Source organism: Triturus cristatus, chromosome 6, assembly GCF_964204655.1.
Source record: "Triturus cristatus chromosome 6, aTriCri1.1, whole genome shotgun sequence".
NCBI classification, from domain to species: Eukaryota; Metazoa; Chordata; class Amphibia; order Caudata; family Salamandridae; genus Triturus; species Triturus cristatus.
This window is the reverse complement of record NC_140589.1, coordinates 1,377,857,533-1,377,875,706: the sequence shown is the minus strand read 5'-3', so window position 1 is coordinate 1,377,875,706 and position 18,174 is coordinate 1,377,857,533. Positions and strand designations below refer to the sequence as shown.

At 41.7% G+C, this 18,174-nt stretch overlaps 1 protein-coding gene across 1 annotated transcript in view; it reads left to right on the top strand.

Annotated features, from left to right (window-relative positions):
- CCDC85A (coiled-coil domain containing 85A) overlaps positions 1-8,645 on the top strand; it is a 193,079-nt gene extending 184,434 nt beyond the window's left edge. The window contains exon 3 of the mRNA XM_085612374.1: positions 7,007-8,645. Coding sequence (XP_085468500.1) covers positions 7,007-7,032 — 26 coding nt within the window. The 3' untranslated portion in view covers positions 7,033-8,645. The remainder of the gene's footprint in view (positions 1-7,006) is intronic.
- The last annotated feature ends 9,529 nt before the right edge of the window (positions 8,646-18,174 follow it).

The window sequence follows — 18,174 nt, the reverse complement described above, 5'->3', positions numbered from 1 at the left end:
CACAGTACATCATCCCTTTATAAGCGCTGAGAATACCTTGTGCTTTTGTTGTACATTAGTACAATTTAATGATATTCAATTTACAGCCCACCGAAGGATGAAAGGTTTGCCAGAAATCAAACATGGCCTCCAGATCAAAAATGATTGACTTGCTCGGTCATCTTACTGTGTTACAAAGCTTGCAGCTGGGTTCAATGTTATAAAGTTAATATGGGGAAACACAGTGCTGAAAACCAGGGATTCTTTATTTATTTAGTATTTCATCCACTAATGGATCATTTAGATACTACAACTACAACACTCTAATTTTATGGTTTTATCTGCATAAACAAAGTGAGCATCCTGTGTTTATGTCAAACAGCAACATCTGCTGTTGTCTGAGAAATACTTAACCCAGTGCTTAATTTGTTAAAATACATAAGCACCAGGGCCCTATCAGGAGGCCACTGCAGCTTGCATCACTCATTGCTCCTGCCAGTGCTGCCAATAACTGTACTAGTACAAATACTAAGCATTCCACTCCTAAAGGTGTGACAACTCAGACTATTCTGGGTCACTAAATGCTATAACAATGGCTCGGGCAGCAGGTATTTGTCATTTTTAATACCTATTAAATTATTATATAACTGTTTTTGTGCTCATTTCAAAATAAGGCAAAAAGTGCCCCCCATGTGGAGGTCTGCCATAACAGCCAGTGTTGACTGTTAAGTGCAGGTGATAAGCATCGGGAACCACTGGCACAAATTAAGCACTGGCTTACCCTCTTAGATGCTACAAGTGCGAGACCTTTTTAAAGGGCCGTGACACACACACAATCTTTCATAACAGTTTTTTTCCCCAAAAGGAGTCCAGGCCAAATTTGTGTTTGCTTTTCCCACATGTTGGGAAATCTGAATGTATCCATGTTGTTTGGATTCTCCAAGAGGAAATCACAAAATTAGCCAAAGTATATCAAAATTGTGTTTTGTTATTGGCAAAACTGAAAATAGTGCAGTGCAAGAAAACATATGCAAATTTTTCCGAAAATGACATCAACACAAAGGGGCTGATTAGGATGTCGGTAGGAAAGCCTAATTACAATACAGGCGGTCAGAGTTTAAACTGGCCTGTTGGACTGACTGGCTTCCAACGGACTCATGGAGTCTGTCGACCAGTCGGAGGCCACGCATAATCCCCTATGGTAGGCGTTTCTTCCGTCGGGATTATGATGTCGGTTTCTGACAGGCTTTTCATGTCGGGCTTACCTACATGAAAAGCCTGTCGGAAAGCGACTTTGGGGGCACCTAGCATGGCTCCCAAACCTCTGCAGCCTCAAGTTTGGGGGCACCTATGGTGCCCGCCTGTAAATCCCTAGAACGTGTGGCAGGCACCTAATGGTGCCTGCCAAACAGTAAAGGGATTTACACAAACTCCCATTTCTCTATGTGAGCTTGTGCTACAGGCAGAAACCGCACACAGCACAAGCTCCCATAGAGAAATGGAAGTTTGTGACTGCACCATGTGCAGTCGCATCATAATACAGTGTGCGGAACCGCCTATGGTAGGTTGGTTCCCACACCGAAACGGTGTTGGGTGAACTCAAGTCCGTCCAACATCATAGTAGGGCCCATAGTGTACTAAGTTCATCATCTTCCCGGGTTTCAGTAGCAAGCAGGGTTGTAAAAATACATTTTATATTTCTCTGTTGTTTGCATTTTTCTAAGTGGTAGTCTCTTTTTACTATTTTTGAGGGATTACTACCTTCTTGTAGTTTTCTGTGTATACATAAATGAAACCAATGGGTGAACATGGAAAGCTGTTTGTTTTTGAAAAGTAGACCAAATTCAAAATTTAGCAAGGGGTCATTTACGTAGCTCTCTCCAGGCTTTCCTAAAGAAACTAATTGTTGAACTCCAATTTTTTTTAAAACAAGGGAAAAATAGCAATAGGTGACAACATTTTCATCAGCAAAGCTTTGTCCTGATGTTCAATTTACAAAAACAATACACCAGCGCATCTGTCAGGCCCTTCTAGTTGCAGGAATATATAGTGTTTATTAGTTTACCAAAAACAGGCAATACCGGGAGCCAATAATTGAGCTGCAGCTTTGAATGATGTTTCATTGTGTACCAATTAAGCATTAATTTAGATGATGTAATGTATTGAATGACAAATGAACATGATTAAGACAAAGTTATTTTTGTAATGTGCTCTAGATACTGATTTGAGCATTGTTTTTTTTACAATCCTGAATTCAGGACTACCTATACTATCATGTGATCTGGAAGGCATTTTGAAAAATGTGTTCTTATTTGCCCAGTGGAAAACATCTGAAGTCAAAAATGGAGATTAATTTAATAGATAATAACAAATGTTCTACTATTCTGTGTTACAAAGGGTATCCTAATAAAAACTGTACCCACACTTGTGTGGGTGGGCCTATCGGTCATGACAGGAAAGACTCAAAATGCAATGTGGAGACATCAAATGTTTGTCTGGAAAATTTTGGTGATGTGGGTAGCTGCATTATTTAGGCCCAGGTTCACCTGCCACCCTGGTAAACCTACTAAACCCAAACATTTCTGAACATTTACACCCAGTGGAGTCCAGGGTGGTGTGACTTGTTTATACCCCACTTAAAGTTATTTTCTAGAATACCCTGCCACACTCAAACTTTGTCTAAAATCACACATTTTCCTTACATTTTTGTGAGCCAAAATCTGAAATCTGCAGGGAGCCTAAAAAAATCCTACTACCCAACAATCCCACATTTCTTCTGATAAAAACAGTACCCAGTTTGGGTGGCTTTGCCTGTTACCTGAGACAAGAGTGGACTAACACTTCAACAATGTGTTCATTTTCCCCACCCTGACAATATACTGCAGTGGGCGTGAACAGTTTGTATACTACAGTTAAGTGGTTAAAAAATTTATATCCTGGCCATATTGCTGGGCAGTGATTGTGTGTTTGGCCTTTGGCTCCTTTTGAACACATCTATTTCCTGCCTAACGAAAATGCCCAAGCCTTCATGACTGGTGTCCCCAGACACCAAGATGGTTCTGTCGTAGCACAAGTCCTGACAGCTCTACTTCACAGTTGGCACACAGTGTCCAATTCCAAGTGATCCTCTGGACCTAATCCATGTACGCAACAACTTCAGCTGTTTTAAGGCTTTTGCACACTTGGGCTATAGGAAGTAAGTGCACAAGAGGGAAAGCCTGGGGAGACAAGAAGGCAGGACCTTTAGGTTGTTGGCCCTCTCTGGATTTGTGAGTTATCCAGCAATCAATCCAAGAGCACAATATTTAAAAGAGACGTTCAAAGAGAGTAGGAAACAACTCTTTAGAATGGGTACTAGTTAGCAGTCAGGAAATCTTCAGTTCACCATGCAGGGGAGCCTTCTCTCAACTTCCGATCCAGGTAACTTTTCTTTTTTGAGAGTGTCAAGCTGGGTACTTTAAACAATCCATAAACCACACAATCATTGGTACTAAGATTGATTGATTATGCTTGCATAGTGCACACATGACCTTGCTAATCCTGATAAGATACTCAGGCTTTTCAGATATTGCCTTGTGGCATCACAACTATTCTGGAGTCCCATATTCCAAAATCTAAAATGGTAACCCCCTATCCCAGCTGAGAAGAGTTCCTACCATCCTTCCACCTTTACTTCTGACCGGCCTAGTTCAGCCCCTGAAACACCAAAAGAAATCCCTTCCCAGGAGCCAACTTACGGCTCATGTCTCCAACAGTGCTTGGGACCATTGATTCTGTAGCCCTCCCTCCTTAAAGCAGCAAGGTGCTGCAAGTTCTGTTCAGATACATATAGCTCCACCATGCAGGCTGTCGGGATTATCTCCTCCCATCCTGGACATGGTGTGGGAAGTACTTTTACGTGTCAGCTGAAAAACAGTGTAAACACAAGCTATGCATTTTTTACATTTCAGACAAAACTGTTCATAACTTTTGCTAGGCATCACAGCTGGGCTGGAAAATATATATCATCCTTTGACACCTACCACAGGGGTGCTATATGGCAATAATTGACCTCTGCTGCAGGTCTTTGCTTCCCTGTTTACCTGTACACAACAAATCTGTGCTAAATGGCAATAATGTATCTCTCCTGCAGGCCTTTGCTTCCCTGTTTACCTGTACACAACAAATCTGTGCTAAATGGCAAGAATGTACCTCTGCTGCAGGCCTTTGCTTCCCTGGTTATCTGCACACTACAAATCTGTTTCAAATCCCTTCCCAGTGAAAGGTTACTATTTTAATGACATATTAGATTTTATGCAGTGAAGAGGCTGCTTGGAAAAATGCCATCTAATATCAGGTTAGGTTTTAGAATTAGATGAGATAAATGTATCCTTCATTCCTATTCCGATTATTGTACACTGTGAAACTGGTCAGCCAAGGAAGAGAATGTCAGCTGTAGAGGTGTAAGGAGAGGCCAAATTGGTTTTCAGCTATTTTTACAAATCTGATTTGACCATTAAATCAGATTTTGAAAATTAAGTAGGAAATAACGTTGAAGCATTTTTCTAGCATTTGCCAGAGATATGTAACAAAAAATGTAATGCCCTCTAGACCTGTTGAAGGAAAATATAGCTTTTGCCTGCCAGGCGTCACTGCAGTAGCTTTAAACTGCAGCCCTTCCAGAGCACATTGCTACTCCTGTCAAACATATTTTTCTCAAATATGTGGGTGGTGTAAATACACAGCACAGTCCACATATGTTAACTTTGACACCATAGGCACATTTTCTGTGCTGTTTCCAATGTTCTTACAGGACAAGTGGATAGTCCAATTGGTTGAAACCAATTTTGCAAGCCCCATTTTAGGTCAGATCACAGGTATAGTAGCAATGATTAGCAGAGTCACAGGGCACAAAGTCCTACCTCTCACACAAATAGAGTTCAGAAAAAGCGGAAAAGTTTGGGTGACCATGCAGAAAAGACAAATTTGTTACACTAGTATATTGTGTGGCGGTGTTAAAAAGGAATATAAGGATAACCAAAACCCACTATTTCAAGAGAATGCCATGGAGGGGATGACATGGAGCATGAGCTGCCAAGCATGTGATGAGTGACTAGCCTACACATCAATGTTTTTCTGACATGCGAAGCAGAAAAAGGTCAATATGCGACCAAATGGTCATGGAAAAATATACAGAACTAGGGAACTATATAAATATAAGCCCTACTATTGAAAGACAGAGTCAGAATATTACTAAGCTAGAGGCAGCTATACTATAATGAAGGAAGGCAGCCATGATCTTAACTTATATAGTTAGACAGGTAGTCACCTGAAGTCACATTAACAAAATCAGAAATTGAAAAGACTCTTTAAACATAATTTCGAAAGACTTATGCAAAATATTTAAAAATAATCTCTTAGATTAAAGTATGCGACACAAAAAAAGGAGTATTCATGTTTCCATGATGTAGAATCCAAGACCATGGAACTGGGACCCTAGCCTTTTTAGGGGATCATTCTTCAAAGAGGGGGTGTGCAGTGCTATTTCTCCGACGGTGATCATAAAGGACCTCAAAATAGATGCCTTTACTGCCTCTTTCAATAAAGCTTTCCAGACCCTTAGAAGGGCCACTGAAAAAGGTTTTTAATTCCTTTCAACAGAGAGGCTCAGCCACTGTTGGTAGGTTGGAATTCACGTTGTCCCTTTTATTGAAAGCTAACATAGATCCCAAAAGTTGCAAATCATCCATCTCAATAATACTGTTGAATTACAATGCCAAAATGTACACATTTTAGTTTGTCTATTAGTTTTCATAAAAACAGATAAGCTGCTGACAGAATTAGATATGTTCTGAATTCAACCAGACTTTGCACAATACTTGAATGATTCTTCTCTCGCTGGGTGTGGAGTAGATGTTCCATAACGTTGATCAGAGATAATGCTAAAGAAGTAAACAATATATACCTACCACATAGATATACCTACTACATAGGCTTCAACTTCCAACACTGTTCATTTGTATTATGATTTAACCTTCACAATAACTTCTTCACTAATCAATCATCTACATGCACAGAAGTCAACCTCTGCCAAGTAGATCATAGTCAATTTCCTCATAAAACATTAAATTTAATAGAAGACCTCCATTGTTTATCTGAGCCATTTCCCATACACCTTGGTCTAATCATTTTATGGTTTCTGCTACCACCAGTAAAATTATGTGGATCCAAAATGTAATGTTACTTCACTCACTTTAAGCAAGTGTACATCTTGAATGCCAGCTGCAATAAAATATTACTTTGTGGCCCAGTGCCATCAGCTCCTGCTCAGACCATATTGTTGTTCGCCATGTAAATATAAATAGGTGGCTCACAAGAATCTGTCGGAAAATTCTGTTTACATTAGGCAGTGGAGGTAATAGAACCTCTGATCCCACCGATGGTGACTTGTATCTACTGAGTAGCAACAGCTAAGATAGTTGATAGTTGGATACTTTGAAATCGGCCACAATGCACTTCCATTGAAGAAGCTGATTAGTCAAGATGTATTTTTGCTGCTTTATTATTTCTTACATGAAAGATTATATTTTGAGTGATGATAAATGTACTTACCTAACCTGGTCATCAATACAGATTTGGAATATTAAAATGAAATGCTAAAAATGTAGTTGCTCCTCTGAATTTTCTTTCTAGTAAACTCATGTTTTCACTGATTTCGAGCATAGGGGATTCTAAAAATTAGTTAACAAAACAGACAATGGGGAGTGCTAATGTTGAACAGTTTGACATACCTTGCCACAGAGATATAAAAGCATTAGTCTAAAAAAAACAAATCAAGAGCCCTGACTCCTATGAGCCTACAATGGATTCTATTGCACAATAAACATGTACATCACAATATCCCCAATGAGCACATGTCTGACATACAGGAATATGTTTGTTGATTTGCATAAAAACTTGTATCATAAAGAAAGATATGTTATTTGCCATATCAAATAAACCTTTATACCTATAAGAGACTGATTGCCATCCTTTATCTGTTTTGCAGGTGAGGATAAAATTGCTCTTCTATAATGCAGCGATAACAACTCTCAAATGTACAGAGTCAAGAAATTACATTAACTCACTACTCCCGCATTTTAGCAGAGCCACCATGGGATGTGGTGGAATGCTGTGCCAACTGTCCATTGCTGTTACCTTCAATTGGAAATTTTGTCAATAGGCCAGTGGATACAAGAGATTGCCAATTTAAAAAAAGGAATGAGGACCTCTATAGGAAATGCTTGTAAGGACCCCACAGCACTCCACCTGCTCTCGGATGCTTTATGCAAAGCTCCATTTTGATCAAAGCGTCCATGGTCGTTTGTATTTCAACCACACTTAAATAAGTGTTTTCTATTGCTGTTATAATAGAGAGCACATTTTCTGAATGAAAGATGAGGGTATCAAGACTTCTTTGGACATTGCCTACAACCAGTTCCCACTTGAGAGAACTCCTTACAACAAAGAACATTCATAAAGAACTGACTAGGAGAGACTGATGGAACAATCCAAGCATCCTTCATTCTGCTTCTGCCCCTGGAACCATCTGCTCCTAACCCAAGCAGTTTCTTTAAGTTCTTCATGGCCGGCATACATCCAGCCAATGCTTGGACACAACCACTTCATCAGACATCATTTGAGAGAACTGATCTGGGTAAATATTTCTATGTGCACGGTTGTCCAATGTTGCCCTCCTCCACTGCACACCAGGCAGGCCTCCCTTGTTCTGGATAATTTCTGAACCTTATCCTGCAATCAAGGTTCATACCAACACTTAGACTATTTTTTGAAAAATTGTTGTAAGATATAGACTTTATTAGGCTCCTAGAACAACATTTCCGATATGGTTTCAGAAATAAATTCACTTTGGACAAGTGGCCCTATTTTTATGTAGATTAGAGCATTATTGTTTGTGCTAACTAGTAAATACATTCTTATTAATCTTAGTTTATTTTCTGTACAATATCTACTTATCTATTTGCATTGTTTTTGTTCCTTTCTGCACCCCTGTTTGCTTCCTGTAGGGAGAAGTCTTAGCAGGACTTAAGCGAGGTGAATGGCCCCATGCTTGCAAAGCACTATTTCTGTTCTATCATAAGATACATGTCTGTGCAATATAAATAATTCAAAAGCTGTTTACAGGGATAGCACCAAGGCTTATTTAACAACATTAAATTAAAGTTATTGTGAGGCCATTTCTGTAACATTCTGAGTATCTTCTTGTCTTTGAGTTTGATCTGTGCACTTTCTTGTGGAGGAAACCACATTTTACAGATGATAGATTTGCTTTATGGTATAGTAAAATGTATTGAGTGACATAGCCAAATTGTGAATGATAGTGGGTTAAAGGACGACTTGCTTCAATTAAATATGATTTGCTGCAGCACACATACCTTGTTAAGTCCCTTGAGTTAAAGGGCTTTTTAAATGAATGATAAAATAATCTATGAATGTAAAGGCTATCTAGCAGTATTCATTTAAAGCTAAATTTGAAAAAGGATATGTTGATGATCCATATGGATATTAAATGAGCTGTGAATAATAATGCTGACTGATAAATACTGAAAAATATGAGAAAGAAAAGGTAGTGAAACTAGTCTTCGTGAATGGACATTCCTTTATGGAGATTAACAATGTGTTCCTTCAGGGTCTTATCTAAGTTCTAATTTTTCTGTTATCCTAGACCACTTTACCCCTAACAATTAGGTAAAATATTTTCTAATTTATGTAAAAAAAATTACAAAATGTATATTGACTGAAGGTAAATGAGGATATAAATTCTTGTGGTGCATTGATTTAATGTTATGCTGCATCTGGTTTTTTGATGACATGAGTGTGCCATGCGGCAAGGATAATGATCAAAATATGAAGATGGATCAGCCTGAGAGCTGTGCAAGCACCAATAACAGAGATGCTCCACTTTGGAATGTGTGGGCCTCATCCTGAAGTTGCTTTGAAACAATGTGCCTGGTTATGATGGTGGTAAGACCACCACCAACTGGCCGTCGGTGGTGGTCCCACCGACATCTAGCCCATCGCTCCAACCGTCACATTAGGATGCAGGCGGTCGGAGCTTGGCTATCGGGGGAAAGACTGTCGACTCTGGCAGGATCAAAGATCCCACATTGGTGGCGGTCAAATTCCCATTATGCCCTACTATGAGGGCAGTGCCTGCGCAGGTACCGCCGTAGGGATTAGGATGTCCTTTTCCGACAGCTTGTTCATTGTGGTACGACCGCCATGCACAGGCTGTCAGAAATGGACTTTGGGGGCCCCACGCAAGCCCCCTGTCCCATGTGGGCCACTTTAAAGTGGCCAGGGGGAGCTATGGTACCACACACACATCCATGCACCATGCGCTAGGCTCCACATGGTGCCTGGCACACGGTACATGGATGTGCACAAAGTGCCTTTTTTAACAGTGCCTTGTACTGCGACAGTTTTTCTGGGTTGCAGCACAAGCCGCTGTTGAAAAAGGCATTTAGGAGGAACTGCCAACACATTGCTGGACAGACACATGCCCGAAACATAGCTGCCGGGTGCTCGTCTGACTGCCATTGTAATCAGACTTACTTTTGTACTGTTCTTACAACTACATTTTTTACCACAAGTATGCCTTTACTTCGGATTCCTTTACAATGAATATCATTGTAAAGGCATGAATGGTAAAGGCATATGTAAATGTAAGAATTTTTCAGGAGGGTATGAAGTGTTTTTTTAATATATATTTGTAAATATATATGGGCAATTTTAGGGTTTAGAGTGGGTATGGGTTTCAAGATATATGTAAATGTAATTATTTTGCAGGTAAGTATTAAGAGCATCATTACAATGCTTGGCGGTTTGACTCCCGGACGATATTGTGGTGGTTGGGAGACCGCCCGACGAACATACAGAGGGCTGACCACCGTATTTTGATGTGACTCTCTGGCTGGCGGTGGTACCATGGTGGGGACATGCTGTGACCTTGAAAAAAGAGCCTCAGCACATAACGCTGCCGTACTGCACCTCATGCATGTACGTGCACCTTGTGCCATGCACCATGTTGTGCATGGCACACAGTGCATGGAGGTGAGTGGGGGCACAACATATGAACGTAGGAACAAGTATTTTGGTCTACAATGGCCAAGGCCCTGTTTGTTTTTCTGATAAATCTGGGATTGCGCCAAAATCCAGGGGAGTTGTGTGGGAGCACCCATGCAATGCCAATGGAACGCCTTACTAGGGCAGAGGCAGTATGGCGATTTGTGCTTCGTTGCTTTACTACAGATTTCTGGAGCCCCTCAGGGCCCTGCAGAGTGGCCTTGCGTGGCTTTATAAATCCCACTTAAGGCTTGCGTTGCGCATATTCCACATTGCGTGGTGCAAACGCGACGCAAATGGGGTCAAAAATATGGCCCTCGTTTCATTCTAACAATGGGTTCTAAACTGTTGTAGTAAAAAAGGTTTGGATTTGTATCATGATGAGCTGCCAGGGAAGTCAGAAACAAACAGGCAATCACCCTTTGCGACTTGTTTTGTCTAAAGTCCTTCTATTAACTCTGAAAACGTCTGCATAATATGTATGAACTTTAGATCCTCAGATGCAAAATAAGGTGCTCAGCTCCACGCTGAGTCAGTGCACCTGATCATGATATGGCCCCTGGTGCCTGGGATCCATGTATTGCCACAATCAAAACTGCTGAAGTGAGAGACAGGAGAATTAAATTTGACCAACATAGGTGGTGTGTTATTTAATTGTGCTTCTAATGTTGAGCCTACAGCTCAAATTGTAGCTTGTCACCAAACATTTCTGGTGCACTGCCGACATTTCAGTTACCACATTGCTGAATACTCCAAATAAGACCTACATTTTGTAATTTCACTCTAAGATTTTAGATGAGCACATGCAATGTGAATGAAATGCCTTCCTACTCAATAGGTGTTTATTTCAGCTGAATATCCAGTTAGAGTAACTTCATGGAGTTTTTGGTTTACTTGTCAATTATTATTACTTTCCACCAATGTATTTAGGTTTTCTGTGTGTAGTCATTATAAGTAGAAAGTGGTGCTTGTTCCAAACAATGGCATAGCTAGCCCTTGTGGCAATCACTGCTTTTGCTGCCCATGGCGGCCACGTGAAAGAGCAGGGGGGGTTGGTGCTGGCGGTTTCTGCGTTGCGGCCCATGGCGGTCACATTAAAGAGCGGGGAGTTGATGGAGATCACCCCCCCAAAACCTCTTGCTATGCTACTGGTTCCAAATTGAGACAGTTTGCAACAGTGTATTGGAACTAAGATATATTAAAATATTTAATAAGATACATCACAATGCACCTCTCATGAAACTGCTGTCATTTTTCTTTCGATGAAAGCTTTTTATAAAAAGAAACCAGAATTTACGTCAATTAAATTAAAAAGTTCTTGACATATCAGTTCCTCTTTTATGTATGTTCTTGATATGTGTTTATACAAAAATAAAAATCCTCCTCCTGTTAGCTGATTGTCCACATGAAGCACTATATTCTTCTGTTTGCGGTTCTTATGCTAAAGGTTTAAAAAATATATATTTTTCAAAAACCTTTCTCCCTACTCACTAGAAGGTTAAATAGGCAAAAACAAGCGTGGAATTGAGGCAAACAGTAGCTATCAATGCCGCAGGTGGTGCAGTGGTGCCTGGCCCCAATCGCCTCAGGAGGGGCACGCAACCTGATAAATGCTGCATTTTACTCCATACCCAGCAGTCTGAGGGCCAATTTTCCTTGCTTGCTCTGGGTCCCATTTTACTCTTGCTAAGCCACTGTACACAACACAGTTAAACAGGACTTATTCAAAATAATTTTGTGGGGTCAATGGTTACAAGAAAAGGGAGACACAAGAATGAATTGTCCTACCAAAGGGTTTGACATAGCATCATAGGGATATGAGGTGTTAGCTAAACGCATTAGCTTCTCCACCAATTTCTGCTGTTGCCATATAAATATATTGATGTGACCTGTTGAATGCCAGTAGCAATAGTCCAAACAATCAGAGTTTTGCAGAAGAGAGTCTTTTTATTGTAGGTAACTCTACTTCAACAATAAAGAAAAACAAATCCACTTTTCCTTACCTCAAAGTGCAGTTACCAAATCTATCCTAGCCTTCAGGTAGACGCAGTTGTTTAAGGTTTTGACCTTAATTAAGACCCACTCGGATGTGGTTGGATTTTTAGTGACAAATACTATGGGTCCTATTAGCTAAGGGCCTGATTCACAAAGGTAAACTTACACTTTTGTGTAAGTTTACAATTTGTTTGGTATTCACAAACTAAGGTTCATATTTACAAGCTCTGTACGCCACCAGAATGTCACATTTTGTGACGTTCCAGTGGCACACAGGGCTTAACCATATCTGAAAAGGCCATGTAAAGCAAAGCTTTTCATGGCCTTGTAGATATGGAGTAAGGCAAAGCAGCGCAAGTCTCTGCCTTTCCTTAGCCACACAACACCCATGGACTTTGACGCTGCCCCAGATTTGCTATATTTCATAAAACTGGTGGAGCGCCAAAACCTTGCCACTACCTAGAGCAGGCGTAACAAGGAGAAATGTTTACATTTTTCTTAGTATTTTTCTTCTTTCCACGTGTGTTGCATTCTGCACCTCACATGGAACGAGAAAAACACTTCCAATGTTTATTTTTGTGCAAGAGGGTGTCCCCTCCTGCACTGGTTGTGATGTGATTCAAGTCTTTGCGACGGGTCCAATCCATGCAGCAGCAATGATGTACCAGTTCTGCTCGGGGTTGTGCCATGTGGCAGAGGAGATGCGTTGGTTCTGCTGGATCCACCGTGGCTGGTATGTACCTTAGGCCCACTTCCAAATGTCCATGCCTGTGGTGACACCACTTGGCAGGGTAGACTCAAAGATGTCAGAGTCCAGGTGCAGGTGCAAGGTTGTTGGAAGCCTGTTTTTCCCAGTTGAGGCCAGTGCAAGTAAGAGAGGTGGGGCGGGTGGCGAGTCAACAGATGACAGAGAGGGAAAATAAAAGAAAAACACTTTATTGCCCTCACCGAATCGCCAAGTTGGAAATCTGGCAAGTGAAAGGTAAGTGGTTTTCTTTTTTTTAAATTTGATTTTCCCTCGTAGTCGTTTGTTGACTCATACCCAGTCTTGCCTCACAGCTCTCACCTGCACTGGCCGCAACTGGTTTTGTCCCGGAGGTTTCAGTTCTGCAGGCCAGCCAACTAGCCCTTGGAGTAACTCTTGGTTCTGGGCTCAAGAGGTGCAGGTCCAGACCTTCTCAGCCAGGTAAGAGGGCAGCAGGGCAGCACGACAGAGCAGCAGTTCCTTTAGAACTGCAGTCCTGCCGAGTGGCAGTCCTCCTTATCACCAAAACTTTATTCAATTTCTATGGCAAAAATCTTACAAGTATTCATTAAAATTTCATTACCCAGATATCGATACAGAAACATATAAAACCTGTAATCAATGAAAACTGTTCCATCAAAAAATATAAATAAAAGGCAATTGGTTTACCTGTTAGAAATGGGGGTCTCTAGTTGGCAATGGTTTTCACTGTTGTCCAAATAGGGACCCTTATTCTTAGTCAGGGTAAGGCAGATACACTTCTAAAATAACCCCTTCTCACCCTAATGGTAGCTTGGCACAAGCAGACAGGCCTATCTCGGTGGCAGTTGGTAAAGCATTTGTGAACACATCCAGTAATAAAGTGAAAACACTACAAATGTACACCAGACCTGTTTGGAAAAGTAAGTAATCTTTATCTAAACCAAACAAGACCAAAAACGACAAAAATTTACAATACAGTATTAAAAATATGATTCTTAAAAAGTAGAAACAGTTCTGTTCCAAGAAAATGTGGGATGCAACACCTTTACACAAAGTACCTGGGATGCGTCGAAAAAGGCAAGCAAAAAGGGTCACAGGGAAGGTGATGCATGCGGTTCCTTACACTCAGGGAAGGTGATGCATCGGTTCCTTGCTCATGGGGAGGAGAAGTGTTGGCTCCCTACTGCTGTGCAGGGGAGGTGATGTGTTGGTTCCTTACCAGAGTGGAGGTGATGTGTCGGTTTTTTACTGCATTGGGAGGTGATGCGTCAGTGTCGTACTGCGTCCCCCAAGGATGCGATAGACTTGACGCTCGATGCGATGCCTGACGATCCAGTACGATGCGCTGCGTGAAGACCCGGGATGTGCTGCGATGACTACAGCCACGCCCCCTCGATGCATCGGTTCTTCTCCAACAGGGCCTTCATCAGAATTGGTGCGGTGATCATCGACATCGGATATCGTTGCACAGGATTGGTCACACAGCAGACACTTCAGCCGCAGGCAGGCATTGTGTCGATTCTTGGCAGGCAGCGATGCATCGGAAAATTCTTCTTGCACCACTGCGATGCGTCAGAAACAGGCGATGCGTCGATTTTCACAGTTTTTGCAGTGTTCAGTTCCAAAACAACCTGCAGAGGTCCAGAACACTGACAGGCACCTCTCAGCAGATCATAACTCCCAGCAAAGGAGTTCAGGGGGACTGAGGGTGAAGTCTTTGTGTCCCTGAGACTACAGAACAGGAGGCAAGCATTATTTCAAGCCCTTGGATATCTTCCTCAAGCAGGGGACACAGCACACAGAGCAGTCCTTCTCCTTTCCTTAGTAGAAAATAGCCACTGCAGGCCAACCCCAGACAGCAAACAGCACTGGGGCAGTATTCCTCCTCAGTTTCTCCTGCTCTTCTCCTTGGCAAAGGTACCTCTTGATTCCCAGAAATGATCTCTGAAGTATTTTCTATCCCTGAGGCTGATGAAATATGCCCAAAATAGGTCAAATGCGACAATGGTGATGGGGCATTTCAAAGAGGAAGTATGGCTCAATCCTACTAGAAGATTTAACCATTATGTATTTATGCATCGATTGTTTAGAAAAAGCAGTGGCCTCCTTTTCTGCTGTCAAGCTGTGTGAGAAGGTCTGCTACACCCAGACAAGATCTTATTTTGTAATGCCCTCAGGATCTGAGAATAAGCCTCATCTCCCTAGAACTTTAAAGGTGAACTTTATGTAATGGAGCCATGGTATATGGGATACATTATCTAGGAACAAACAGTCCTGGAGAATTATAATTAGCTCTTCCTTGTACCATACTGAACACCAAAGTAAAGGTGGACCAAGGACGAAACAAATCTGTGATAAAATTCATACCCAATTCTCCGTGAATAATTGCAGCTGGGGTCCCCTGTCACAAGGCCAAAAGCCCCCTCAAAAACTTGTTTTCCAGCACGTGGATCTTGCCAACAGGTGCATATCCCCAGATTTTGTACCCAAATGTTGCTGTAGCGATACATTTGGCCTTGTATATATCTGTCAATTAGTTTGGAGGTCTTCGTCCTAGGCAACTGGCAAAATTGTTCAGGCTAGAGATTGCCATTTTTAGACTACCAAGATCGGAGAAATATTCCAACCTTCTTAAAATATGGCATAAGGCTGTCAAATTGGAGGTTTGTGTATTCTTATGGCCAACCACCATGAAATGTGATTTTTAAAAATTTGTGGATAGGTCTAAACTATCCATCAAAACAAAATATAAGTCAAAAGACCATTGTAGTAATCAAGTGCACATCCAGAATGTAGTTTAAAGTAGATTCATTCAAGTTGGTTACAAGATGTAGGTTCAGTAGTATTCAGAAGAAGATCAACAGTATTCAGCCCTACCAGGAGCAGCCAGCCAGGCGCTCAGCCCTTCTCCAACTGTGAGTTCCCACTCCCAACATTCCATCTTGCATCATTCAGGCAGCATTCCACTGGCACATCATGAACCATAACAAACCAGGATACTACATATCCTCCCTTGTTCCACAAAGAAAACAAAAGGAACGCCAAAATTTAAAATAACAATAGAGAAAGAGAGCAGAAGCTAGACGCAGGCTAAAGGAAAGAAGAACGAAAAGCACCAGAGAGAGTAGGGGTAAATTATAATAAAAGTGGGGGAATCGCTCTATCACCTACTCTAGGGCTATCAAGGTCACAATTGGACAATAGCCCCTTCTGCCGAATAATATACATAATGAATATGAATGGTGCGAGGATGCTGCTCTGTCGAAAGGGCTGGGTACATTCCCCATTGATTCCATATCTAACCACTCCTGTCAAACCACTATGAAGATCTCTCAGTAACAAGAGTCAATTTAACCCCGATGGACCCCAGCTCAGCCCAGAGCTTATCTTTGTTGACCTTGTCAAAGGCAAAGTTGAGGGACACAAAGGCCAAATGTATGGCCCCCTGCGGGCCTTAGTGTATTTTGAGATCAGGAGATATAAATTGAAGTTCTGCTGTAGCGTCTCCCTTCCAGGCTCAAACCCATATTGTACGTCAGGCAGAATGTTGTTCTCATTAGCCCAGCTAATCAGTCTCCCCTGGGTGACACTCCCTATGATTCTTACTTCTACATCCACAAGAGAGATAGGCCTGTAGCAGGTGGGATCAGCTCTAACTCCTTTTTTATATACTGGGACTATTACAGACTAATGTCACGCATTGGGTAAGGGTCCTCAGATGGCAGCATTTATGTGGAGGGTAATAACGGGAGCCCACAGATCTACTACAGACTTCAACAAGTCTCCCGGGACACCACTGACTCCTGGTTCCTTGCCCAAGTGTAGAGATAAAATAGAGTCTTTCACTATAACCCACTGAATTATGAGCCTATCAGCCTTATGGATGCGGTCGAAATCTCTGGGTACTCACAATTATAGAGGGTGGAAAAGTGGTCCACCCAGGCCTGTGGAGAGACTGTGACTGTCTGATTGGAAAGCTGGTCTTCTTGAAAAATGGGTGATTCAAAACCTTCCAAAATATGAAGCTGTCCTTCAGATAGCTCCCTGTCACCAAGTCCTCCCAGGGTTCATTCTTTAGCTGATGCTTCCTATTCCTGAGAAGGGTTCTATAAGCAGCCCTGCACCTCTTAACCTTCAGGCTATCTCTGGCTATATTTTTTTAAGTTGCCAAAAGTAGCTTCCTGTCCCTTGTACAGTTCTTATCGAACCATCTAAAGGGAAAAGGAGAACGTTCCACCCCTGGCTTAGAAAGAGCTAGTTTAATATATTCAAAAATTGAGTCAAACGCCATCAGGCATATAGTCTTCTGAGTCCTTGACATCGAGGCAGGTACGAAAGTCAGCCTGACATGCCTGTACCATATTGGCTTTAAAGGCATCTGGGATGATCTAATCACATTTAAGTCTGCCACCCTTGTCTTTGGTGATGGCCAGGGCTTTATACAGGACGCAATTGTCTGACTGCTTATTTTCCCATTAGAAAATAGCGCCGGGGGGTTATGGTCACTATGGACTTCCATTCTGTTGCAAAGCTAGACAGAGTAGGGAAAAAGCTCTTTGATATGAAAATTTAATCAATAATAGAACTCTACCCTGGATCTTTAACGGTTGGTAAACCATCAGTGCGCTCTAGGGTAATTTTACTAAACAGATTGAACAAGTTATAGTCTATGACCAAATCATTCAAAAGGTCCCCTTGTAGAGTAGGCTTCATATGTGCTTGGTCGATAACTACCCCCTCAGGATCCAAGGAATCATAAAGATAGAAATCTCTGCATGAGTAGATATTAAAGTCCCCTAATATCATTAATACTATGTGTTGAGAGGGACGAGAAGCGGAGAAGACATTTAGGAACTTTCCAAGCTTCTGCAGAATGTCAGTGGTTTCTCTATCATGAATAGCGTTATAAACATTTATATCAAGAATTCTAAATTTGTGCTCAAAGGACAACACAATGCCCAGAAAAAAGGGGAGTTAGAGGGAATCATTTTAGGCTTACATTCCAAATCAAGTTTAACTAGGGTGACCAGCCCCAGCCTAGCTCGACCACTTGAGGATGAAATTCCTTTGATACAAAAGGATATGCTGCTATCTAGGTGAAACTCTCCATTAGGATCCCACGTTTCCATGCCACTGGAGTCAAGCTATCCTAGCTGAAGAGGGGCGAAACCCCAAAACCGGTCCTAGGATGCTTGTTTCCAGTCCAGGGAGGACCTGGCCTGGCAGTTCAGGCTGGACTGTTCCCATTGGGCTCAGGGTCAAGACTGATTTGCATATGGCTGAGTTGAAACTGGAATGGCATGGTGAGCAAAAAGACAATGGATTTAGGCCCAGATCTCTGTACTGGGGTGAATGTATGGCATTGTTCT